This window comes from Ambystoma mexicanum, chromosome 4p, assembly GCF_040938575.1.
Source record: "Ambystoma mexicanum isolate Mex_15411 chromosome 4p, UKY_AmexF1_1, whole genome shotgun sequence".
NCBI lineage: Eukaryota > Metazoa > Chordata > Amphibia > Caudata > Ambystomatidae > Ambystoma > Ambystoma mexicanum.
This window is the reverse complement of record NC_090927.1, coordinates 25,265,768-25,293,071: the sequence shown is the minus strand read 5'-3', so window position 1 is coordinate 25,293,071 and position 27,304 is coordinate 25,265,768. Positions and strand designations below refer to the sequence as shown.

At 45.3% G+C, this 27,304-nt stretch overlaps 1 protein-coding gene across 1 annotated transcript in view; it reads left to right on the top strand.

Moving 5' to 3' along the window:
• LOC138452700 (olfactory receptor 2G3-like) overlaps window positions 1-19,564 on the top strand; it is a 103,708-nt gene extending 84,144 nt beyond the window's left edge. The window contains exon 3 of the mRNA XM_069605047.1: window positions 18,614-19,564. Coding sequence (XP_069461148.1) covers window positions 18,614-19,564 — 951 coding nt within the window. The remainder of the gene's footprint in view (window positions 1-18,613) is intronic.
• The last annotated feature ends 7,740 nt before the right edge of the window (window positions 19,565-27,304 follow it).

The window sequence follows — 27,304 nt, the reverse complement described above, 5'->3', positions numbered from 1 at the left end:
TTGTGCAGACAGATGCCTCCAATACAGGTATAGGTGCAGTCCTACGTCAACTGGATGAGAAAGGTAGGTAGCACCCCATTTGCATTATCAGTAGGAAACTGAAGGAACCAGAAACAAGGTGGGAAACCATAGAGCATGAGTGTTTGCCATTGTGTGGTATCTGAAGAGGTTTAGGCCATACTTGTATGGATCTACTTTTGTGATTCAGACCGACCACCAACTCTTGAGATGGCTAATGCAAATGAAAGGGGAAAACACAAAACTTCTGAGATGGTCAATCTGCCTGCAAGGGTTTGATTTCACCATTGAGCACAGAGCAGGACGTCACCACCAAAATGCTGATGGTCTGTCTAGCATGTTTTTAACTGACTACAGGTAGAGATTCATCCAGGAGTGGATTCAATCCTCCTGTCCCTTAGTCTGGGGGATGGGGGGACAAGTGTTAGGGGGAATTCTCCAATATGGCTAATTTCCCTGACCTACTGAGTCCCTCAGCACCTTTGCTGGATTTCTAGGATTTATTTTTTTCACCTGGTAAGAGTGTGAGCCTTTTTGCCCACTCTTACATGAGTTTCGCTGTGTGTGTTTTACATTTTTGTGTTCATAGATTGTGGAGCCTCACCAACTCCACAGGCATCATCTTTTTACTGTGTGTTACACAGCACCTTCAGTGCAGTGACACAGGGTTGTCTTTTAGACTTCCCAACTCAGACCCCTTTTTCTGGGACTCACTACTATGTCCCAGAACATATAAAGTTACCATTAACTTTATTAGCCTCTGTAAAACCACAGACCCAGTACAAACCATCTTACATGGAGTACTGGAAAGGTTTAATACGCATCCCTTTTTGTCTGTTTCTCTTGGAGCATTGCTTCGCTCCCTTTTCATCAAGACTTTGTTGGTGGCAGTGGTAACTACCATATTGTTCCTACCGTGGTTATCTTAAATAACCTTGGTATTGATTTAGGCTATCTTGGTAGCCTCAAACTTAAACCCGCTAGACCATATATTTTTTATTACGGTTCCGGCTGGGTTTATTAACCATTTCTTTTTGAAAATGTCTTTCTCGTGTTTTACTTTGCGCACCAAATCAGGTTTGATTGCTTTTTTCATCGTCTTTTCACGGGATTCTACACAGAAGCCCTCCTTAAGCAACTATATGTCTGGGGGGACAGGATGTGAGGGAGGGGTTTAGGACTCCCTGCACAGGGCCTCCTTGGAGACCCATGTCGCACACTGAAATGATTGGCTGTGGTGACTGTCCCGGCGGGACAGCCACCTTGCTGTGTGATTGACAGCCAGGCTGTGTGAATGAGGGAAAACTGCATAAAAAGCATGTCTCTGGGTCTGGAAAGGCAGAGTCACGACTGGAACGAAAGAACAGACAGCTGATGGAAGAGGACCCCTACCATGACTGAACCACCCGGTAAAGCCCTGCTGAAGGTACGAATCCTCAAACTCCAACGACAGAGAAGATCCACAAGGAATCTTCTTCCCCTGAGCTGGTGGGACCAACCTGTTCACCCAAACTGCAATCCAGGACTCCCTCCTGGATTGCAGTTTGGGTGAACAGGTCAAATTCGCTGTACAGAGCTACAGTGGGCCGGATAGACAGGAAGGTCAGACCCTGCTTGGGTTTTAAGGAGCACACCTTTTATTCGTTGCTTTGCTCTGCTGCTGGTTTCTTCCCTGGGTTGTGCAGGACCCTCCAGTCTTCCTACTTCGTGTCAGTCCGACAGTCACTTCAGGAACTGTGAGCCTGCAGGATCTGCCAGGAACGTCCGCCTCAGCTACAGCTTCTTCTCCACTGAAAGGTACTGTTCAACTCCGGTTGTTTGTTTCGTTCAGCCACAGTGAAAGTGCGTGAAATCTTTCTCCAATCTGAGGGCTTGTCCTTCTCTACTCTTTAACCTAACTTTTCTGCCGACCAACTTCGTCCGGAACTCTTGGCAAAGACTTAACCACGAACTACCCTGAACTGTGTGATCTTGAGCAAAAGACTTGTGTCCTATTGACTTTGGCCCTAAGCCTTTTTGATTTAATTCCGTCACTGTAGTTCCTCTTTCTAGATTGCTCTGCATACTTACCTGTTGGTGCTGTTCAATTTCTGCCTAACTTTGTCTTTCCCTCCCTTTTAAATTTCTGGAGTGCCATTTTGCTCCAACTTCATTTTGTGAGCTTAACTTGTCTGTAACCTATTGGAAGTGGTGTGGTGTATTAAGAGTTTGATTTTTAAACTGATTTACTTTAGTGAAATGTTATACAACTGATGTGTAAATAAATGTATATTCTTTTACTCAGAAACCTTGAGTCAGTGTTTGTTTGAATCATAGTAATTGCTGTCCTTTGTGTAACTATTGATACTGCTCACTTGCTCTTGAGATAAGCCTGGCTGCTCAGCCATCGCTAACACTTTTACTGTGTAGTACAGGCTTGTACCAAAGGTGAATTTGTACTGTCACTTGTAGTCTTAATTGTGTGTGGTGTTCCCAAAGGGTACTGCATATAATTATGCCTAACATGTCTCTTTCACACTCCGTGCAGAATTTCATCTCTCTACATCCCTACCTGTCCCTCTGAGTCCAGGGCCTGTCCTCACTGGATCTGTCTCGTTCAAAGTCTGTGCAGAGCTTGACCTCTCGAGATCTGTACATGTCACTCTGGGTCCAGGACTTGGCCTCACTGGATCTGTCTCGTTCACACTCTGTGCAGAGCTTGACCTCTCTAGATCTGTACCTGTCACTCTGGGTCCAGGTCATGACCTCACTGGATCTGTCTCTTTCACACTCCGTTCAGAATTTCAACTCTTAGGATTCCTACCGCTCAATCTGGGTGCAAGGCCTGGCCTCATTGGATCTGTCTCGTTCACACACCATGCATAATTTCACCTCTCTAGATCCATACCTGTCACTCTGGGTCCAGGGCTTTCACACTCTGTGCAGAGCTTCAGCTCTCTAGATTCCTACCTGTCACTCTGTGTCCAGGGCATGGCCTCCCTCGATCTATTTCGTTCACACTCAGCGCAGAGCTTGAGCTCTCTAGATCTCTACCTGCCACTCTGGTTCCAGGGCCTGTCCTCACTGGATTTGGCTTTTTCACATTCCATGTAGAGCTTGACCTCTCTAGATCTCCACCTGTCACTCTGGGTCCATGGCCCGCCTCACTGGATCGGTCTCTTTCACACTCCATGCAGAGCTTGACCTCTCTAGATCCCTACCTGTCACTCTGGGTCCATGGCCTAGCCTCACTCAATCGGTCTCTTTCACACTCCATGCAGAATTGCACCTCCCTAGATCCCTACCTGTCCCTTTGGGTCCAGGGCCTGGCCTCACTGGATCTGTCTCGTTCACACTCCATGCATAATTTCACCTCTCTAGATCCCTACCTGTTCCCCTGGGTCCAGGGTCTGGCCTCACTGGATTTGTCTCATTCACACTCTGTGCAGACCTTGATTGCTCTAGATCTGTACATGTCACTCTGGGTCCGGGGTCTGGCCTCACTGGATCTCTCTCTTTCACACTTTGTGCAGAATTTCACCTCTCTAGATCCCTACTTGTCACCCTGGGTCTGGGGCGTGGCCTCACTGTGTCTTCCCTATTGAACTTGCTACAAAGCTTGGCCTCCATTCTTTTCCACTTGTGTTTGTGTTCACCTGTTTTTATCTTGCGTTGCAGTCTAGAGGTCCATACCTTGTTAATCTCTGTCTGCTTTGTTGAACACCTGCATGGCTATGTTTCCTGCATGACTGTTTGTGCTCTGCGTCCTTTCAGATGTGAAGTCATCTGCAGGGCTGCTTTGTTTTTCTGGGTGTGCTGTGGATCCTTTCAGATGAGAGGTCTTCTGCAGAGCTGCGTTACCTGTAGGTCTGGATGTGCTGTGGATCCTTTCAGATGTGAAGTCTTCTGAAGATCTGCGTTACCTGTCGGTATGGGTGTGCTGTGGATTCTTTCTCATGTGAGGTCTTATGAAGAGTGCATTTACTGAAGGTCTGTGTGTTGCTGTGGGTCCTTTCTGAAGTGTAGTCTTCTGCAGATCTGCATTACCTGTCAGTCTGGGAGTGCTCTGGGTCCTTTCTGATGTAAAGTATTCTGCAGAGCTGAGTTACCTGTCGTTCTGGGTGCGCTGTGGATCCTGTCAGATGTGAGTTCTTCTGCAGATGGCATTATCGGTAGGCCTGGGTGTGCTGTGGATCCTTTCTGAAGTGAAGTCTTCTGCAGAACTACATTACCTGGAGGTCTTGGTGCTGCTCTGGGTCCTTTCATTTGTCAAGTCTTCTGCAGAAACCTATTCACTAGACAGTCTCATCAAATAACCCATTGGGCCTCATTACAACCCAGGCGGTAAGTTACCGCCTGGGTCGTACCTTTACCACCATGGCGTAACCTATGTTTACGCCATGGTGGTTGGCGGATTTACCGCCCCATTCCAAGGTGAGTGGGGCGGTAAATCCCCATTTCCCATTTTACCCTTCCCCATTCCCATTTTTGCCCCATAGGGCATAATGGGAGTGGGGAAGGTGCTAATTACGCCACCGTAAATTACGGTGGTGTAATTAGCACCATGGTCCCTTAGCGCCATGGATTTTAACACCTGCAAAAAGCAGGCGTTAAACTCACCATGTCGCTAAGGGACCTCGGAATCAGGCGTTAAGGATCGGCAGCGTTTACGGCGCCGTTAACCCCTTAATGCCTGACTCGTAATGAGGCCCATTATAACAAAGTTAGTTGGGTAGTATGCACTGTTTTAAATTAACCACTCATCCAAAGATCCCCTTGTACCATGAGCGTGTATTCAAAAAGTGCATATATCCTATATGTGTATTCAAAAGGTGCGAACATCAACCGATTGGGGCACGAGCATATGTTTCACCTTAATGTGGGCTTTCTCAAGGCATAAAGACCTTCCATTTCTCATCCAAAACTTGGGCTGCATTTAGTTCCCAGTGTGGGGTCTTTGATATACACAAAATTAAGATGATCTGAAATATTATTGTGTAGCTCTAGTTCTAATTGTAAGAGATGCCATTGTTTTTGTACTTTTTCCAAAGTGTTTGGTTATCATGTATGTGTGATCATTCTAACCTTATCTCTGTTGGGGTACATTTTCTGTTATTTTAGTGCCAATAGATCAGTTCATTTTTTATCCTTGATTTTCTCACTGGCTTCTGTAACAAACTGCATATCATCCTTGCATATCCTTGGATATCCTCAAGCTAAGAATGTGTCTCGTATAAGCTCACATTCTTTTGGGAACACCGTTTGCTTTTATCAAGTGTAAATTATAATCCGAACAAATTATCATTCAAATAACTACCGTGGTTGTCTAGTCCCGTTTCACTTCTATTCCAAATAACCAAAATATCATTGATATAACATAGTCATTTGATTGACGTTGTGGACAGATCTGGGTGATTACTGGCATGTCAGTGCTGTAATTCCCCCCAAACCTGATCGGCCATTGTGGGTGTGAAGCAAGTCCCCATGGCTATACCCCTGATTTATCAATACACCTTATCATTAAAGAGAAATACATTATGTTTCCGGACAAATTCTAGAAGTTCCTTTAACATTTCTGCATGTAAGTAGTAGGATGGTGAGACATTTTGATAAATGTGGTCAAATGTTTTTAGGGCCAAGTCATGTTCAATGGATGTGCATAGTGCATTAATGTCCATAGTGGCCAGTATATAGTTATGTTTCCAGGATATGCATTGCGTCGCAAATATAGGCCTCCAATTTATATACTTCTGGCTGTAATGTCAATGTCAATGTATTTGGACGTGAGACAGCAGCTGGCAAAACCATGAGCAAATCAACACACAGATCTAATCTTTGAATTAGATATGAGTATAGCTATTCATAGCCCTACTAAACTACACCGGGCGGAAGATACTGATCCAGAGGAACCTGAAATTAAGGAAAAGTTATGAATATCCTTTAACGATAGCACAAAGGAGAAAACATCTCTAACGAGATAACATTTTTAGATCTATGCTAACGCTTCGACATAATTAAGATATATTATCTGAGCGAAATAAGGACATGTTAGCTTGACTCATACATACACATGGTCTTCTTCCAGGACTACAATTAAAGAACCAGTTATGGAATAATGTGAAGGCAAGTGCACAATATTGGGAGTAACTACAATTCCCAATAGGTATAATCCTTTGACCTCCTTAAAACATTCTAAAATCATTATGAAAGTTCTTTGGGTGAAATAAATAGTAAAAAGACAATATATATGATCTTTTTTTAGAAGCATTTATACAAGCTGTTTACAGGCAAATGGGTCCAATATACAGCAACTATAGACATCTCTTCATTTTGTCTAAACATGAGGATTGCAATATTGTTATAGGTGGGCCAGTTTTTATCTACCTAGACAATTTGAGTCATTCAAAACCTATAGCCATGATTGTAATCTAATCCTCTTTGTCTCCCTTTACTCTCTCCCCTCTCCCAAATGTAGATATCAATATGGCCAGTGACTTATTGTGAACACACTTTGACTGACAAAACAAGAGAAGAATACTTAATGGAAATTCTCAGTGGAGCTCAAAAGAATGTACATAAGGATATATATAATTGGTATCAATATGAAAATATTGATGAATGTATATATGTGAAATCATAGGGTATATGTCACATCTGTGTACATAACAACTTTGGATGAGAATTGGCAGGTCTTCATGCCTTGAGAAAGCCTACATTTGGGTGAAACATATGCACATAGCCCAATGGGTTGGTGTTGGCACTTTTTAAATAAATATATAGGATGTATGCACTTATTGAATAAACACTCATGGTACAAGGGTTTGTTTGGATTAGTGTTCTGTTTGTGTGGGTGTGCTGTAGTCACTGCCAGGGGTGCAGTCTCTGCAGAACATTGTTTTCTGCATCTCTGGGTGTGTTGATGTTACTGCCAGAGGTGCAGTGTTCTGCAGAGCATTATTTTCTGTTGCTCTGGGTGTGCTGTGGTTACTGCCAGAGGTGCAGTCTTCTTTGGAGTATTGTTTTCTGTATCTCTGGGTGTGCTGATATTACTGCCAGAGGTGAGATCTTTTGCAGAGCATTGTTTTCTGTATCTCTGGGTGTGCTGTGGTTACTGCCAGAGGTGCGGTCTTCTTTGGAGTATTGTTTTCTGTATCTCTGGGTGTGCTGATGTTACTGCCAGAGGTGAGATCTTTTGCAGAGCATTGTTTTCTGTATCTCTGGGTGTGCTGTGGTTACTGCCAAGGGTGCAGTCTTTTACAAAGTATTGTTTTCTGTATATCTGGGTGTGCTGTAGTCACTGCCAGGGGTGCAGTCTTCTTCAGAGCATTATTTTATGTTCTCCAGGTGCCCTGTGGTTGCTTCCAGAGGTGAAAACCGATGCAGGTCATTGTTTCCTGTATCTCTGGGTGTGCTGTGTTTACTGCCAGGTGTGCAGTCTTCTGAAGATCATTGTCTCCTATATCTATAGGTGTGCTGTAGTCACTGCCAGGGGCACAGTCTTCTTCAGAGCATTATTTTATGTTCTCCGGGTGCCCTGTGGTTACTACTAGAGGTGAAACCCTCTGCACATCATTGCCTCCTGTATCTCTGGGTGTGCTGTGGTCACTGCCAGATGTGAGGTCTTCTGCAGAGCTGCATTACCTGTAGGCCTAGGTGTGCTGTGGTTACTGCCAGAGGTGAGGCCCTCTGCAGAGCTGCGTTACCTGTAGGCCTAGGTGTGCTGTGGACACTGCCAGAGGTGAAGTCTTCTGCAGAGCTGCATTACCTATAGAACTAGGTGTGCTGTGGTTACTGCCAGAGGTGAGGTCCTCTGCAGAGCTGCGTTACCTGTAGGCCTAGGTGTGCAGTGTTTACTGCCAGGCGTGAAGTCTTCTGAAGAGCTGTGTTACCTGTAGGCCTAGGGGTGCTGTGGTCACTGCCAGAGGTGAAGTCTTCTGCAGAGCTGCATTACCTATAGGACTAGGTGTGCTGTGGTTACTGCCAGAGGTGAGGTCCTCTGCAGAGCTGCGTTACCTGTAGGCCTAGCTGTTCTGTTGTCACTGCCAGATGTGAAGTCTTCTGCAGAGCTGCGTTACCTGTAGGACTAGGAGTGCTGTGGTTAATGTCAGACATGTGTCTATACAGGAATCTAGCACATAATTTGTAACACATAAAACACAAGGTTTGATTCCAATACACTCTTTTTTTAGTGCATGTTTTCTTTATTAGATCTAATCTGATAAATAGGTGATCAAACCAAATCGAAAACTGACCTACTAACATAAACTTGGCTCCTATGCCGACATCTCTTCTGCTGTGGCTGGCTCCATGTCATTATAAATGCTCTTTCTTTCATTGGCAGTGAATAAATAGACAAGCAAAACGTAGTCTAACGTGCAGCTGAAAAGTTGCCAAAGTTTCATTTCTGTTGTGATAAACATTATGATTAAGGGAGGTGTGAATGGATTCTGGTTGCCTAGTTTAGGGTAAGGCTAGGGGTCATTGTTATAGTTTATGTCTTGGGGAGAGTAAGGGGAGAGTAAGGGGAGAGTAAGGGTCAGAGTAGTTGTTGAGTTAGGGGTTATGGTAAAAATACATTAGTTAACAGTAAGAGTTTGGGTTAGAGTTGGGAAGGGCTCCTTACTTGGGGTAGGATATGGCTTAGAATTAAACAACCCGGTTAGGGTGGAGTAAGGGTTAGGGTAAGTGCCAGAGATGGGTTTAGAGTAATGCTACGGTTAGCAATTGAGCAAGGATTTGGGTTTTGGTAAGGGCTATTGGTTTTGTGGAAGCCTGGTGATGGTGTTGGCACTAGAGTCATATTTCAATTTATTTATGTGGTGTTTTGTTCCAAGTCACATGCAATTAATACAACACTTGAACATTGCTTGTATAGAAGGACTACATTTTGCTGCTGACTTCTGTCTACATAGGAACACGTTTCCTTGGCAGAATTGTCATGCAGAACCCTTTGGTACACCTTTTGTGCACTTAATGTATATAAAAAAAAAAACAATATAAAATCTGTCCAATGTTTAATTGGGAGTGGAAATACCACCTTGAAGTTGCTGGCCCTTCTGTTGGATGAGGCACTGGGCCTCATCACGAGTTTGAGTGGTATCCCAGCGGTAAACCCACTGGAACACCATCCAATGAAATTACAGTTACTGCCACTTGGTCTGGCGGTATTGCTGCTGGGTTACAAGTGGCGGTGGTGGTGTAAGCCCCAATTTTTTGAGTGTATTGGAATCAATGGGGGGAATTATTGGTGCAATTACTACCGCAGTAATTGTGCGGTAGTAATTCTGCAGAAAATGGGTCGAAAGATTTACCTCCAGCTCAGAACTGGAGGTGATTCCTCCAACTTTCCCCCAAACTTGTAATTAGGCGGTGCGGTATTGCGGCATTAACACTATTACCACCCCATTTAAACTGCACCGCCCAACTCGTGATGAGGCACACTTTGTTTCAATTTAGGGCCAACTTTTGTCTCCCAAGTGTCCCTTCTCATGCACTGGGGGGGTGAGATGACAGGCCTGACAGTGATAGGTTCATAGCCTTGCTCTCATGCCCTACAGGAGGTCTTTATTGTTATTTATTCCAAATCTGACAATACATTGGACTTGTGTCTCTTTTACTCAGAGAGGCCCAATATGCAAATTTCAGCTCTGGGATTTGAAGAAAAAATCTAACCTTCTAGTTCTCCCAATCAACCATTGCTTAAGAAGCATCTTTAAACACATCTGAAATGTTTTTGCACACTTGTGCTTATTGAGTGTGTGGGTAAGTGCAAAAATATATTTGCCTTTGGGCAAATACAGAGTAAGAATTCTTGGCATGTACAACTCAGTCTATATGCCGAATGTGCATGTGAAGAGCATGTGGGGAAATGATTGTGGAATGCACACCTTATTCTGGAAGAGATGCTGTCCTTCATGTGCACCCTCTTCTAGCTCTTACACCCTTGCCTTGACCTACACTGTCCTAGACGAGGCAAAGGAGAAATCCCCAAGTAGGCAGTGCTCATGCAAAGCATGAGGGTTTCTTTTATTTTGTTTACATTCCTCCTCCCCACCTGTTGCACCCTTCTTACAAGAATCTTACAAATGTGGGGCTTAGTTTAATTTTGCAGCTTTAGTACAAAGTCTTGGTTGAGCAATTCTTTAGTCTTGACATTGGGCCTCATTACAAGTGTGGTGGTCTGGAAATGAGGGTGCCGGTAGCAATGTATCAGCACCCTTTCCGGACCGCCAGACTACGAGTCTGCCGAGAGGGGCTTAAACTACCAGCAGGTCTGACCTACCGGTGGTTTTATTTATAAAGCAATTCTAGATGTGTGGGAAGCGCCTTGCGTCAGTGGATGTGAGCGACTCTTTATTAAAGTCAGGACTAATCCCGAATTCCCTGTGAATATGATTCTGATTTATAGACCTCCCTCCATCATGAAGGATTCCCACAGCAATTCAGAAAACTTCTTCTAGAACTTAAACCAAATAATAGGGTTATCCTTCTGGAGGACCTGTGGCTGGACGAAGAAAATAGAAGTGGGGGCAGAAAATCTCGCATTCTCCCTAAGTAAGTAATTTAGGTTTTGTGCAGGTGATCAGAGAACCAACTCACTCCAAGGGTAACACCCTGGACTGGGTTGTGGTGCACTACATTAATATTATCTCAATATCCCCATGTCCTTGGTCCGATCACTGCTTTATTCAGATGAATGTCTTATGTAAGCAACACATAAGGAACATGTTGCTAGTAAAATGCATGCAAACTTCAAGAAAAATGAAGAGACTCTCACTTGAGGCTATAGAGGATTGGCTTGCACCTTTAGTTGCAAAGGTGGAGAGCAGGAGTAGCTCTGATGAGATTGGTGAAGCCGTACAGGAGACAATGCATAAGGCAGTCAATACCCTAGCACCACTGAATGGCAATCATTGGTTCACACCCGATCTCCAAAAGTTAAAATCCAAGAAAAATACATGTTTTTCTTACGCTAGCACTCGAGAGATGAGAAGGATCGGGGAGGTTATGACAGAGCATTTAAAGGTTTTATAGCTGCTATTATAGATGCTAGAAAAGTATGTTTGACCTCAGAATGTGGGAAGCACAGCATGACACTAAGGAGCTGCTCAAGAATTTGAAGGAATAGGAAGTTCCATGTCTAGGCTCTTGGGAAGGTCCCATACACAATGCTGAGTGGTGCTCCTCTGTTCAGGATGCCATGTTTGATAAAGTGGATAGAATAAAAGAAAATATTGCCGCTAAGAGGCTAGCAGAAGACTGTCTGCTCACCCCAGCTTGAAGTGTGATTTCTAAAATAGGGGAACCCAAATTAAATTTCCATCCAGTTACTCAGACTGAACTATTACACATCATTGATTAACTGAAACCCACAAATTGTATGGGGGTCCATGTCCAGCAGAAATGTTTAAAGTTTGCTCCCCAACAATGATAGGAATCTTGACCCGATTTGTTAATGCATCATTTGCAGAAAGTCACGTTCCGGTTCACCTAAAAAATGCTTGGGTTTGCCCTTTGCTGAAAAAGACTGGCCTCTGCCCCACTGATCCATCTAGTTATGTGCCCTTTTAATTGAAGATTGTAGATTGTGTTGCCTACATCCAGTTTTTACAGTATTTTAACAATCATAAGGTGCTACATAACAGGCAATCAGGTTTGAGACAGGGTCATGGCACAGAGACAGCATTGCTAGACCTTAGGTCAAATCCCTGGTTCCATCCCCGGTTCTTCGCTTAGAAACCTATGGGTATTAAACGCGTCATAACTGACATATTATATCATATCTCCTAAATGGTAAAACAGCTGTCCTCATGTTGCTGGATCTATCCGCCGCCTTCGACCTGGTGGATCACACATTGCTTCTCACCAGGTTGAAGGAGGTGGCGGCATTCTCGGATGCAGCTGTAGCATGGATAGATTCCTTTCTTGGAAATAGACTATGCAGGGTTTGTAGTGTTCTAGCTGAATCAGAACCACAAGTCTTGAGTTCAGAGTCCCTCATGGAGCGTGCTTGTCGCCCTCCCTAAACAGTGTCTTCACCCTCCTCCTTTTTGAGCTCTTCGATAAAAAAGGTATAGAATTCACAAACTACGCGGATGACACTCAGTGTGTCATCCTACTCTCCGGTGATCATGATCAGGACACCAAAAGGATGAATGACGTGTATGACATGATTCACTCTTGGATGGTGGAGGATGGTCTCACCTTAAACAAAGAGAAGACTGATAAACTATAAACTAAACTAAACTGAACTCATGGTAGTGGGGACAGCAAAAACAATGTAATGCATGGGGAAAACTATAAGTCGTTTAAGGTGGCTGGCGGCGATCTGGTAACAAAAACTAAGGTTAAGACCCTGGGAATTTACTTGGACCAACAGTTAAACAAGTGAGCAGTTTATTATCAATCTCAGAATACGATATGAAGCTGCTTAATCAAGGTCTGCCCGATATGTCAAGGGCAAACAGCGAGGTGATAGCTAGAGCTATTCTTGGGTCTAAGTTTGACTATTTCAGCAGCCTATTGGCAGACATTAATAGGGCAGACAATGCTAGATTCCAGGTCATACAAACAGCTCTGTTAGAGCAACTGCTGCACTGAGGAGAGGCCATGTAACAAAACTTAGAAGATATCTTCATTGGTTACCTATCGAAGCAAGGACTACGTTTCGCTGGCTGGTTATAGTGCATAAATGCCTCCAGGACACGGGTCCTACTTATCTGAGCAAAGTACCTCCTATTAAAGCTAATGCCAGAACACTCAGATCCAATAATACACAGCAGCTCACAGAGCCGCGGTGCTTGCTCTCTCAAGTAAAGAAGGGGGCTTTCTGTGCTGCTGCCCCTGTGGCTGGAATACTTTCCCAGTGGAACTTAGAAATACAGGTATTATTGAGAATTTAAAAAAGAAACTGAAGATGTTGCTCTTCAACTAATCTGAGAACCACTATGGCTCTTGTCGCTGCTCCTCTCCATTCTGTTTCCGATAGGCCTTTGTGTTCATTTTGTGTTGTGCCCATAAGCCTCCGGGTCCATAAGTTGTGCAGTATACATTTTTTAAAATAAAGTACAGTAAATGTTTTGGCCCCTAGCGGCAGGCTTTTCACTGAAGCACTGGCACTATTAGCAACGGTGCTGGTGCCTCAGTGAACCCATTCCAAAGGAATCCTGTGGGTCTCCACAGGAATGGGGATTTACAGTTTCCGCTGACTGACATCACGTGCTCTTGGGACTTGTAATATCCACCGGGATCTCTGGCAGCGGCAACAGTGTTACGAGTTCTGCAGCAACCCGCACGTAGCAACGGTGGGTTACTGCCGACTTAGTCATGAGGCCCATTGTGTTCTATATATCAATAGTTTATAAATACTTTTTTGTACTTTTTTTAGGGGTGGGTTTACCATGTGGCTCCTTTATGATGTAGAATGCACAGCATGTTAAGGTTTTGGAATATAAGTGCTGCCAAGAGGCACCTATTGAAACCAGAAATGAATTCTATGAGTAACAAGTTGCAGGACATGCTCAGATGGATACATCAACCACAGTGCATTGGGACATGTCTGCACCCTCTTTATACTGATGCAGTGAATGCATTGATGGCTGTCAACACAATGAGATAGGCTTCCTGCTGTCCTTCAGATTTTGCAAGTGCAAAGTATTTTTGAAGAGAACAGAAGTTAAATTCCATTGAATGAATTGCAGTTCAAATCCAGCAACACACATATTTACTCCACTTCCATAACTCTATACTGCCACTGCTCACTGTGCCACTCGGCGGCTGCTCCTTTTGGGATCCTGCCCCTGAGCATGGCCCACCACTTGGCCACTCCCCTCTGACACCATCCAGCTGGGCCTGTAACCAAGGCCCTGTAACCAAGAGGCACCATTCACCCCTCAAGTGATTCTAGAACAACAGTACCGGTCAATCATCCCGATCCAACAATAAAGGACTCACCACATCACAAATGAGCCCGGCACGGGAGAGATGAACTATCTCGCTAGATGTTTAAAGCGGGAGGGGCTAGAGGTTTAGTAGACGTGCATATTCAGACTGGCAAGAGGAATTGATTAGCAGAGTAACCAATGGAAGGGGGAGGAAAATCACAGATAGGGAAGCCAGGGTATTCAAATGCTGTGATGCCAAAACGAGTCAGGGGTGTTTGGAGTGGAGGTAAACCGACAGAGCAGGTGGATAAAGGACGCAGGAGTAGATCAATGCGGATATTGTGTTGGTGCTTGGCTTGTTGCAGGTCATGTGTTGGTAGTGTAAGAGAGTGGTACCTGATTGGAAGAGAGATGATGTTAGTGAGTGAGTGTTTGGTGCATTGTTTAAGAGGAGACAGGAATAGGAGGAGTGACTGAGAGTGTGAAATATGTGCATTACAGTAGAATACCATAGAGGCAGGAGGGAAGAGTGGAGTGTTGAGAGGAGAGTTGAGTGAGTAGAGTGGAGACAGGAGAGGAGAGTGGAGAGGGAAGAGCAGAGTAGAGAGGGGAGGTGAGACGGGGAGGATATAGGAGAGGAAAGTAAAGTGGAGAGGGGAGAGGAGAATGGAGAGGGCTGATTTGAGTAGAGAGGGCAGTGGAAGTAGAACAGAGAAGAGAGAGGAGCGCAGAAGAGTATTCATTGGAGGGACAGAAGAGAGAGGGAGAAGATGACTGGAGGGAGTGAGATAGAATGAGAGACAGGGAGACAGAGATGAGTAGCACATAGGTAGTAGTACGATCAGTGAGAGGAGGAAAGAAAGCAGTTGAGGGAGAGAGCGTGTATCTGAGTGTCTGACATTGGCAAGTTTGAAACACCATTTCCCATTGAGAAACATGTTGGGCCAAGGCACTCCTGGAGGAGCTATTGAGGGAGCCAGATAGATAAGGCATTTTGCATGTAGGCCCTCATTTACAGTCAGCATTAGATAGCAGGTGTTTCTGATTTCGAGATTGGAAACATGGGGGTTAGGGACAACTAGGTTAGGGTAGAGGGAGCCCCCTGGAGGTTGCGAGAGATAAGCCCATTAGAGTTTCTGGCCTGCATCCTGACCAGAATAAAATGTACATTTTTGCTATTTTAAAACATTAAAACGAGCTATCAAAGCCATTTGTGACTGCCATAAAACAGAGATTTCCAATTTGGCCTTGTTATCCTGCTTTATTTTGTAACAATATGTAATTTATTTTACAATAAACTATGACTCCCTGAGTCCTTTGTGATGTTGCTCCTTCCAGTGTCACTTTCCACTACTGACTACTGCCCATGTGCATCTTCCATGTGGAGTCATTTAAATTTCATTAAATATATCATTTTAGTATGTATATGTTCGTCCTTATTTTGCTCTATATTTGGTAGCCTAGCCTGATAAAGTGTTCAGGCTTCATAACTAACAATGTATTTCCCATTTGTGAATGTATATGTCCGTTAGTTAGACAAATTCTATTATGTAATTTATCTTGAATTTACATTTGTGTGGCTAAATTATTATCAATATCAATAGCATGCTTGCAGTTTAGAATAAAGAGCCATTTAGTAATCAGCCTGTGCAATACCCACACATTCCTCACAAGGCCCCAAGCTCTGCAACGTTACTTTCAGATTAGCTTCAAAAGGCCATGGATTTGGGGTTATAGAAGGTAAAATACTGGCATTTGTTTTTGTGTTGTTTTTATAATATAGTAACAGGTGGGCCCATTAAACATCCAATGCATTGTTAAAAGAAATGAATAATGGGACTGTATATTCTTGCTCTACAAAAGTGTTGACTTCTGCATACACAGCACCTTACAGTTCAAACTAAGTTGACAATTCACTTAGAAGTGGTAGGAGTTTCTGTGACATTTCATTAGTTTTAATTCTGATCATGTGTTTGGGTCACCACGCCGCTATTTGCGGCATGGCTGCCTCCAAACTCGTTCCGATTCCGCCCTGGTGAATGGAGCAATTACGGTCCATTCCAAGGTTGGCGGGACCGTAATTCACCATTCACCAGGACCCTTCCCCATTCCCATTTGAGCCCCCATAGGGCTCAATGGGAATGGGGAAGGCGCTAATAACGGTACCGTAAATTACGGTACCGTTATTAGCTCTAAAGTCCCTTTGCGTGTCCCGTCCTTAACGCCTGCTAAAAGCAGGCGTTAAGGAAGGACCCGCAAAGGGAACTCGTAGGAGGGCGGTAAGGGTTTAACGGCACCAGTCTCATTACCGGTGACCGTTAACCCTTACCGCCCTACTCGGAATGAGGCCCTATGTCTGTCAATATCTACTATGCTTACGCCATGGTTTATTGAACATATTCTAACATGATTAATGGCTTACTATTCTGTCATTTTCCTTATGGAACACTCAAACTCAAGTTTATCATGTTCTCTTTTACCTGGCAACAAACGTGCAGAAACTGCTTAAAATCACATTATTGAATGCTCTTTAAAAACTACAAACATACCATATTTTCCTTGGAGAATAATTAGCAGCGCATTTTGGTGTTGCTTGGTTTTGCCTAACATGCATTACTGGTGAAATATTCTTCTAAGTGTGTATTATTTACTGGCGAGCACTGCATTCCATCCTTACGGCGTGCATGACCATTCCTGCTGCCACCCTTCTGACCAGAATGCACCTCATGATATGAGATGTGAGCATGGCTATGCTAAGCCCAGGCAAAAAAGAAACACCAAGAGGGCTCCCACTGTAGGTATGTGGGTTAATGTATCTAGAGATGCCATGACCTCAGTTTCTTCAATGACTTTTTATTGTAAACATGTGCTATCTGCATCACCAGTGGTTTTGCTAGGAATCGTCTATCTCATGCTGTTGAACTTGTATTGTTATTAGTATTTAAAAGGTTGAATTGGCACCTACTGAACTAATAATAGTGTTGTTAGTAGTGTAGGGGAAATCAAACTCTGCACTTGAATCTTGGGTGAGGTTAGTTCAGATTTAATAGCAGCACTGCGGGCAGAACACAGAAATGGACAGTACACAATGCACAAACAATCACAAGCTGTGTTGCCCCTTCCAACATACAACATATTATATAGGTGTTTAAACACAGTGGTGCCCAAGTTGCTTCTGTGCGTAATTTGACAGTGGGGACCTGGTACGTTTTCAGCCAGGCATAGCCAGGTACCCGCCGCCAGATTTTCATAATTCGAGGTATACATGCTGTGAGATTTTTGTGTGTACAGTCACAGATTCAGTCCGACTGCACAGATAGGTCTCTAGCCACCATGACAACATGCTAGGCACTACCAAAGAAACATCATTACTGAGACATTTAGGGAGCTGCATGAAATCTATCTGGATATTAAGACGAGGACTTTCTGTTACCGGGTTTGTGGAAGGTAAGACTTGTACAGCTTTTCCCACAGTGTTGGCCAAACACACCAAACAGTTATTAAAATAGTTCTGGGCCACCATGGGAACGTATGGTGCAAGCAAGTCTTGGTTAACCACTATGATGATGGCACAACATCTGGAATAGGCCACAAATCATGCAAGATAAGGAATAATCAGTCAAAGCGTGTCTGGATACAATTTACAACTCTTCTTGGACCAACGATCCAGTTCAAACTCTGGAAGCAAACAACAGCTGCCTCAAATGATGTTCAAGTGTCACAATCAATGTTTTAATACACATTTCATTTCCCTATTTAAATCATCCTGTTCTAATGTGCAGGTTGAAAAGTAATGCAGTTGATCCTACTTGCCTCTATTTTACCTCAAATTCCCCCAACATCTTGGCCTTTTCCATGTCATTCTTGATGCATCTTTGGTGCATGTCCAAATCAATCCAAGATGCTGTCAGCTCTGAAGCTCTAGACATGCTCCTTCTACCAAATTTCCTTTAGCAAAAATAAAACAATTGATAATATTGTATTCTGTCCTTGAACCCTTGCAAATATTATCAATACAAGATCTCTTTTTGGAATGTAAAAAGCACATTGCAGTGTATCCAGCTGCTAGTGGACTAATGAAAACTGTTTTGCTCTATGCACTTGAATTGTAGACATCCTCAGCCTCAGTTGTGTTTTGGACATTTATTCAGGTAACATAATATGTCATCCATAAAACTCCTTCACCATTACATATAAGTACTCAAAAAGTAAAGAGAATACTTATAGGGTTCTCATCGGGCTAAACAACAATAGCGAGGAAAGACTTCAAGATGTTGTCGGCCTCTTGTGTGCATATAATGTCAGAACCCTACTATGCTGTTATCTTGAGCAGCTCCTTGCCCGAATGATTCGCAAGTGCTATCCATCCACTTCTTGTAAGTATCTTGTAAGTATCTGAGGAGAAGAGGATTCTAAGGGTCATGACTTACTAGGTTACTCGTGACAAAGAAGGTTGCATTTATTTACACTTTCCCTCGAGTAATTGTAGCCCCTTATTATTCATTACGCACATTTTTATTAACAATGAGCACATGGCTGCCCTCCTGAGTAGGTGTGCCTTTACTCTTACTGTGAATCCTATATCTTCTATAGTTCTCTTCAATAAATGTATATTGAGAGACAACTGATAATCGGCACTATGCTTTCCTGGGTGCACCTCATGCTCGCCCACTGATAAATGAGTGAATATTCTTATTTTGGTGAGTCTCTACTGAATGTTTTTTTTTTTGCAGATAATATCAAGGAAACCCATGGAAGCCGGAAACAAAACTCAGGTTACCAAGTTCATCCTCCTAGGATTCTCCTATCATCAACAATCTAAGACTGCGCTGTTTGCACTGCTTTTGATAGTCTACCTGGTCGCGCAGATAGCAAACAGCCTTTTCATCCTCATGACTCTGCTTGATGCTGGTCTTCACGCACCCATGTACTTCTTTCTTTGCAACCTGTCAGTTCTGGATCTCTGCTATGCATCAGTTAGTGGCCCCACATCATTGGAGGGGCTTCTGGTAAATACAACCACAATTACCTATTCTCGATGCATAACACAAATGTACATGGCCTTGGCATTGTTTGAAACGGAGTGTTTCTTTCTGTCAGTGATGGCGTGGGATCGCTACACGGCTATCTGTAAACCATTACATTACCACAAGATTATGAACCATAGAGTCTGCATCAAGGTGGCCGTCATCACGTGGACTGGTGGATTTCTTTATGCTGTATCGTCTCTGATCATTCTTCCACTGGTGGATTTCTGTGGGCATAACATCATTGACCACACCTTCTGTGAAATAGAAGCTGTAGCACACTTATTTTGTATGAAATTCCATTTCATTGACATTTTATTTCCTTGTGTGGCTTTTGTTGGTCTTGTGTTCCCACTTTCTTTGATCCTTTTCACCTACTTTCGAATCATCTCCACTATTTTGAAAATGCCGACAGCGGAGAGCAGGCACCGGACGTTTGCTACCTGTGGATCTCACCTGGTGGTTGTGACTCTCTTCTACGGAACAGCCATGGGGATTTACTTGAGGCCCAAGTCAAGTGTGTCATCGGAGGAGAACAAAGCAGCATCACTATTTTATTCCCTGGGGGTCACAGCACTTAATCCCTTCATCTATACCCTGAGGAACAAGGAGGTACACAGGTCCATGAGGAAACTTTATAAGCTGACCAAGTCCTAGAATAAAATCAGAAAATATATTTGGAATAGTTTCGGACCAGAGAGAGGCAGTGCTGTGAGAAATCTGCATTTGGCAACAAAACTGACCAACCTTGAAGTATCCAGATAAGATTTCTGTGTCACTGTGTGCATGGTAACGCCTTCCACTCTTGCATTTGGACCGAGCACATGGTTATGAGACTCTGGAAATTTGGTAATAACCTACTTACATCCCCGAGCAAAATATCTGGACAGGAAATGTCTCAATTGTGTTTAAAAATTTCAAACAGAAATATTGAGACCTATTTTGGAAAGATCTGATGGGGTCTTCAGACTTAATTGACTTGTTTTGGCAGATGGTATTCTCTTGAGTATTACTGTCGGGTGACAATCACAACCTCCCATATATGTCATCAGCTTATGCCTCTAGGACAGTGTGAGTGACCTCTATACATATTTCTACTGCTAGCAGCTGCCTTGACCTCCATCTCCCATTGAACAACCTGTCTGACCGTCCTTTGTAATATACTCTGGAACACTCAATGTTAAGACGGATTTCTGAACTCTGTCCTGGTGGCGCAGAAGTTCAGAAGGCCAACCTAATTACTTGGAACAGGGTAACCTCTGGACGAGCCAGACCAATCAAGGTAGCGATCGCGGCGGACAAGACTAGGTCTCAAGAGGGGTGAGGGTGACTGAAAGCCCGCAAAGAGCACACAAAGCAAGAGCTCTTACAAACTACTCCAAACAGTTGTTATATCAAAAATATATATACATTTATTTTACGGCCTTTAAAATAATGACCGCAGCGAGAAAATCACAATATCACAATATTAAGCCAACACATACCATATCAACACAATATATATACAAATACGACAGTCGCAAGCATTATATGCACGAAATGTGTAGTCCGCCTGAAAGGGAAGGAAAACAGGCAGTGCGATAATGCTTTAGACTCAGTTCGCCTTCAGAGGCACCTAACTAGATGAAAGTCTGAGCCCTGCGAAGTGTGGAGCCTTGTGCTCAAAGTACCTGCACACGCTGGTGCCAACGGGCAAAAGGAGAAGCTCTTCGGAGGAAGTCAGGCAGTTCGGGTTAGTGCACAACAGAAGAAGAACAGGTTCCGCGACTCAAGCGCAGCCTCCACAGCGAGCAGAAGCAGAGCGCGAGTACGGAAAAAAGGGTGCTGTTTTTACACAGCGGGGAAAAGCAATGGGCTACTGCAGGAGGGCGACCAGATCCTAGCTATACTACTCACCGGTCCCCGATGCAAGCAGACCCAGGCTTCTCCACGTTAGTTTCAGCAGCTGGCAGGTTCAGAAGAGTCGGGAATGCCTCGTCGTCGTGTAGAGCAAAAAGACGTCCCAATCGAAGAAACCTGCACAGTTTTGTCACCACCGCAGGGCAACGGAGCGGCCGTGTGTATCCGAGCCAAATGTACACTCCTCCCTTCAGACTTGGGAACGCCAAGTGTACGAAGCGTGGGAGAGTGACAAGGACTCGAAATACAACACAACCTGGCGGCGGTTACAGAGCAGGACTCCCTTGTAAGCTGGTCAGTCAACTGGATGGCCCAGAGACACTTCCGAAGGCTTACTTGGCAGGAGATGATGAAGTCGCCGGGAATAGCTGTTCCTGCTATTCCAAAGGTCGAAGCACCAGTACAGGCCTTCTGGTTCGATCAAAGGAGGAAAGGGTTTCACAGGACGACAGCAGTGCAAAGGAGGAGTCCTTCAGCGGGTCACCAGCGATTCCTCGGTCCAGCCTCTTGGTTGCAGGATACTTGGCTCCTGTATTCCTTCGTTCGTGAGAACTCAGGAGATCGACATGGTAGTGGTGTTTCCAGCCCCCTCTTATCCACGGTTCCCTTCGCGCCAAAACGGAGGGGAGCCAATGGGAGATCCGCTCATCAACACACATACCATACGTGGACCAATCACGGACCACAGTGGTCCCAGGCATTCACACCACCCTAGACTCTCTGGCACCCAGGATGTGTATTGGGACCAGACATCCCAGCCCACACCCTGGAGGCACACAAACGACATGTAGAAGCCCGCGAAAGCAACCACGTTTCGCGGGAAACTACATGCCCAAATAAGGAAGGCCCCGGGTCGCTCGACCTGGGGAAGGTGAAGGGAGCAAGACGGTCAGTGGACAGGACAAAGGAGCCTCGTGGTCTGGCCATTTTGGGAGCCAGGACACCATTTTGGGTTCAGTGCGAAAAATGCGCTCAGAACGCCAAAAGGAGCTCAAAATAAACAAAACGATCGCTGCCACCATTCCAGTCCCTGAATGACTTGCACCGATCAAATACCATCCTAAAAAGAGTATCTAGGGCCCGTAGAAGGCTAGAGACCCAAGAGAGCTGTAACTTAGCTTACAGTGCCCTCTTGTGTCATGTTGCGCTAAAGCCGCATCACGATAAAAGAAACTACGGGAAACAGCGTTCCCCGGTACTGACTGTCTTAAGGGCATGTCAGTTTCCCCGTAAGAAAGGAGCGAAAGCCCAGAGGAGTGCCGCAGAAGGCTGCACTTCTCTGGCAAAGTCAAGAACAAGGTGAAAACAACAGCAAAAAGTTTAGGGGTTGCCACATGGAAGGAAAATGACCTACAATTACGAAATCTTTCCTAACACTCGCCCCTCCCAGACTATGGACAGGGGGAACTAATCCACCCCTGGATGAGTCTCTTGTTCAGGTCGGTTAAACATTCTGGACAACCCATCAGCATTGCTATGTTGGACACCTGGCCTATGCTCAATAGTGAAGTCGAAGCCTTGTAGACTTATGGACCACCTAAGCAACTTTGGATTCTCCCCCTTCATGTTCATTAGCCACTTTAACGGCTTATGGTCAGTTTGCACAGTGAAGTGGGTCCCATAGAGGTAGGGCCTCAGCTTCCTTAGGGCCCACACAACAGAGAAACATTCTTTCTCTACCGTGGACCATCTGAGCTCTCTGTCCTTAAGCTGGCGACTAATAAAACCGATAGGGTGTTCCTTACCCTTCTCATCTACTTGTGATAGTACAGCTCCTATCCCAGTGTCAGAGGCGTCCGTCTGCACGATAAAAGGTCTTTGATAATCAGGGGCCCTAAGGACAGGGGCCTGGCACAAGGAGTCTTTTAAGCCATTGAAGGCCTTCTCACACTCGTCGGTCCAAGTTACCTTCTTGGGTTTCTTCGGAGTTGTGAGGGCAGTCAGAGGAGCAGCTATGGTGCCATGGTCTGCCACAAAATTGCTGTAATACCCCGTGAGTCCTAAGAAGGCTCTCACTTGGGTTTGCGTAGTGGGGGTAGGCCAGTCTTGTACTGCTTGTACTTTACTGGGTAGAGGCTGTATCCTCCCTCCACCTACTTCATGTCCAAGGTAAACCACTGAGCCTTGTCCATTTTGGTGAGGGGCCACTCGGACTCCCTCAAAAGAGCTAACTGAAGGACTGCTTGGGAACAGGTCGGGGAGAGGTTCAGACTCCTCTTCCTCAACGTCTGAAGCCAATAGCAGTGCTGCGATTTCGACGCTTGGGACGAAAGCCTTCAGCCTATTCACGTGAAACACTTTTAGAGCCTGTCCAGGCCTTCCAAGGTCCACTGAATAGTTAACCTCACCCAGGGGCTCCACCACTGGGTAAGGGCCTGACCATTTGTCCTGTAAAGCTCGAGGCCTTATGGGATTCATGATCAGGACTTGCTGACCAAGTGTAAAGTTGATGAGGGAAGCTTTCTGGTCGTACCAATGTTTCACCAGCGCTTGCCCTGCCTTCAATTTATCACTAGCCAAGCCCACCAGAAGTACCATCCGTTTTCTGAGCCCTAGCACATAATCAACTACATTGGTAGTACCAGGGGGAGTGGGCATCTCCCATCCCTCTTTGACAATGGCTAAGGGTCCCCGTACGGGATGACCGAACAGAAGTTCGAAGGGGCTGAAGCCAACACCCTCCTGTGGTACCTCTCGGTAGGCAAACAGTAAGCATGAAACAAGAAGATCCCATTTTCTTCTCTGAGGCTCCTCCAGAGCCCCAATCACGCTCTTTAAAGTCCTGTTGAAACGCCCCCCCAGACCATTGATCTGGGGGTGGTATGCAGAAGAGAACCTGTAGGTGACCCCACATTCTTTCCACATAGCCTGCCTATACTTCGACATAAAGTTGCTGCCATGATCCGACACAACTTCTTTAGGGAAGCCAACCCTAGTAAATATGCCGAGTAAAGCTCTTGCAACTGACTTGGCAGTTACAGTCTTCAATGGGATGGCCTCAGGATACCTGGTTGCATGGTCGACCAGCACCAGGATAAACCTATTGCCCGAGGATGTTTGCGGGTCAAGGGGACCAACGATGTCGATCCCTACCCTTTCAAATGGTACCCCCACAACTGGGAGCGGTACCAACGGAGCTTGGATTGTCGCGCCAACCTTATCAGACAACTGGCAGGAGGCGCAACTCCTGCAGTGACTTTCAACTTGCACCCCCATCTTGGGCCAGTAGAAGTGCATGGATAACCTTTGCTTGGTCCTCTTCATACCAAGGTGACCAGCAAGGGGAACTTCATGCGCCAACTGCAGGAGGAAGGGCCTAACAGCAAGGGGAACCACCAACCTCCTATGGTCTCCTTCTGTAGACTCTGTGGGCTCACTATACAGGAGTCCACCTTCCCAATAAATCCTATGATTCCCAGGAGGTTCACCCTCAAGCTGGGAGCAGGCCTGTCTCCTTAGGCCTTCCAGAGATGGGCACTCACGTTGGCCTTTACTGAATTCGTCCCTATCAGGACCTCCTTCAACTTACAAGTCTTTTAGTTCAGGATGATCGTTGGGGTCGAATACTTCAGGCATCGCCACCTCCTCGTCAGGCCCGGGCGATTGACCAACTTCCTCGACCGCAGTGGTAGGCGAGCTCGGGGGAATATTCTCTTTCCCTCGTTTTGACTTGTAGACTCCTTTCGCCTTGGGTTTCCCCTTCGGCTGGGGCGGCGTATTGGACTTGGCCAATGCTGCCCGTGCTTGAGACCGTGTGTAGGGTCTTTCGGCAGTGTCTCCTACGAGCCCTAAAGCTCTGAGATCATTACCCAACTAGACCTTTCCCGGGACGTTTCTCTGAATGCTCACTGGAATCCTGACTGCTGTACCATTTAAAGTAAGATTTACAGGTATTACTGGAAACATACGGAGGGGGCCGTCAGCCAACTTAGTGGGCATCAGAGTAGCTCTGGCAACTTCCTCTGAGTCTACCAAGGTAGAATCCACTACAGTGCGACTGCACCCACTATCCCTAAGAGCTGGAGTATCCACTCCATTGATCAGCACACTGTCTTTAAAGTAGTGCTTGGTATTATCCGGAATCCTAGCATAAACCTCTGCGACTTTAGGCTCCCAGGAACCCAGGGACACTAAAACTACCTCAGCCTCTATTCCGCTGGGAAATGAGTCTGAGAAGAAGGATGCTCCTGTAATCTCTTCTTCCTCGTAGGAGGAGAAGGCCAGATTAGCGGAGTGGACCCCCAAAGGTCTAACCTTACACCGGGGATCCCCCTTCACATGGTCAGTTGCTCCACAAGAAAAACAAGCCCCAGTGGGTCTGTTTACGTAGGGAGGCTTATTGTAACCAGAGTTCTGTTTCGGAGGCTGACCTCCACTACCCTGTGAGTTCTCTTTTGTCTTACCCTTGTTTTTCTTTTTGTGGCCCTTATGGGAAGAAGATTTAGCAGATTCCCCACCCTCCATATCTTTGGACTTTTTCCCTTCCTCCTGCTTAGCAGGATGAGTTTTGTCCTTATGGGACACTCGATGTGACACCCATAAGTCTGCTGCAAAGGCCAGCTTCTTAGGATCTATCTCGTTCGAATCGGCCAAATGCTGCTTAAGCTCCGGGGAAGAAGAAGCAAAAATGTGTTCCAGCATGACAAGATTTATCATGCCTTCGAAGGTAGAAACCTTATAACCTTCGACCCAGCCAGTTAAGTTTTTCAAAGATTCAGCGACATAAGATACCCAAGTACCACCTTCCTTTTTCTTATACTCTCAAAAACGCTTTAAATATTGGGCCGGAGTCTTCCCAAACTTTAAAATGAGAGTTTGCTCTAACATTGCGAAATCAGCTCGCTCAGCCTTCGACATTTCCATAATGGCACTACAGCCAGAATGGGGCAGTCTACTGAGTAACCACGCAATCTTATCAGCATTGTCAACTTCTTGAACCTCGCATGCATACTCAAACGCATTCAGCCAGTCCATAATGTCATTCCTTTCTTCATACACACTGAGCAGATCTTTCGGAAACCGTGGATGAGAGGAAGCCCCAGACCCATGTCCAGGACCCTTGGACCCATTTGCAACCTGAAGCTTGGCCAGTTCCAACTGGTGATCCCTGTCTTTCTGTTTTTCTGCCTGTTCGATTTTTAGTTTGGCTATGCTGAATTCAAGCTCCTGCTGCCTAAACCGCAGCTCTTGCTTCTTGAATTCAAGCATAGCCTCCCCATCAGCACTGGCAGAGGAAACATTAGACATCTCGTCCTCCCTGTCCTCGTGGTCGCGATGGATCAGTGCGGCGGCAGAACTGTCGGTTCTACCAGTGAGAGCAGCCCCACCACCTTCCGCACTGTCCTCAGAAGTTATAGCGTCAAGCTGCGCTTCTTGCCACGCCACGATTCTTTGGATCATTTCCAATTTCGTGCCTTGAGAGGAAACACCTCTCTCCGCACACATCTTTTTCAGCGTTTCTGATTTGGAAGCATTTAAAGTTAACAAGGTATTTGTTTCCATACTGTTTGATAGGACTATGGCCTTTTTAAAGTTATACTACAACAATTCACTACGTGTACTGGTTGGAATAACCTGAAATGCCTTAGTTCGTGTGCAACACTGGATACCTTCAGTCGTATCCTACCGCTGTACACCAATATGTTAAGACGGATTTCTGAACTCTGTCCTGGTGGCGCAGAAGTTCAGAAGGCCAACCTAATTACTTGGAACAGGGTAACCTCTGGACGAGCCAGACCAATCAAGGTAGCGATCGCGGCGGTCAAGACTAGGTCGCAAGAGGGGTGAGGGTGACTGAAAGCCCGCAATGAGCACACAAAGCAAGAGCGCTTACAAACTACTCCAAACAGTTGTTATATCAAAAATATATATACATTTATTTTATGGCCTGTAAAATAATGACCGCAGCGAGAAAATCACAATATCACAATATTAAGCCAACACATACCATATCAACACAATATATATACACATACGACAGTCGCAAGCGTTATATGCACGAAATGTGTAGTCCGCCTGAAAGGGAAGGAAAACAGGCAGTGCGATAATGCTTTAGACTCAGTTCGCCTTCAGAGGCACCTAACTAGATGGAAGTCCGAGCCCTGCGAAGAGTGGAGCCTTGTGTTCAAAGTACCTGCACACCTGGTGCCAACGGGCAAAAGGAGAAGCTCTTCGGAGGAAGTCAGGCAGTTCGGGTTAGTGCACAACAGAAGAAGAACAGGTTCCGCGACTCAAGCGCAGCCTCCACAGCGAGCAGAAGCAGAGCGCGAGTACGGACAAAAGGGTGCTGTTTTTACACAGCGGGGAAAAGCAATGGGCTACTGCAGGAGGGCGACCAGATCCTAGCTATACTACTCACCGGTCCCCGATGCAAGCAGACCCAGGCTTCTCCACGTTAGTTTCAGCAGCTGGCAGGTTCAGAAGAGTCGGGAATGCCTCGTCGTCGTGTAGAGCAAAAAGACGTCCCAATCGAAGAAACCTGCACAGTTTTGTCACCAC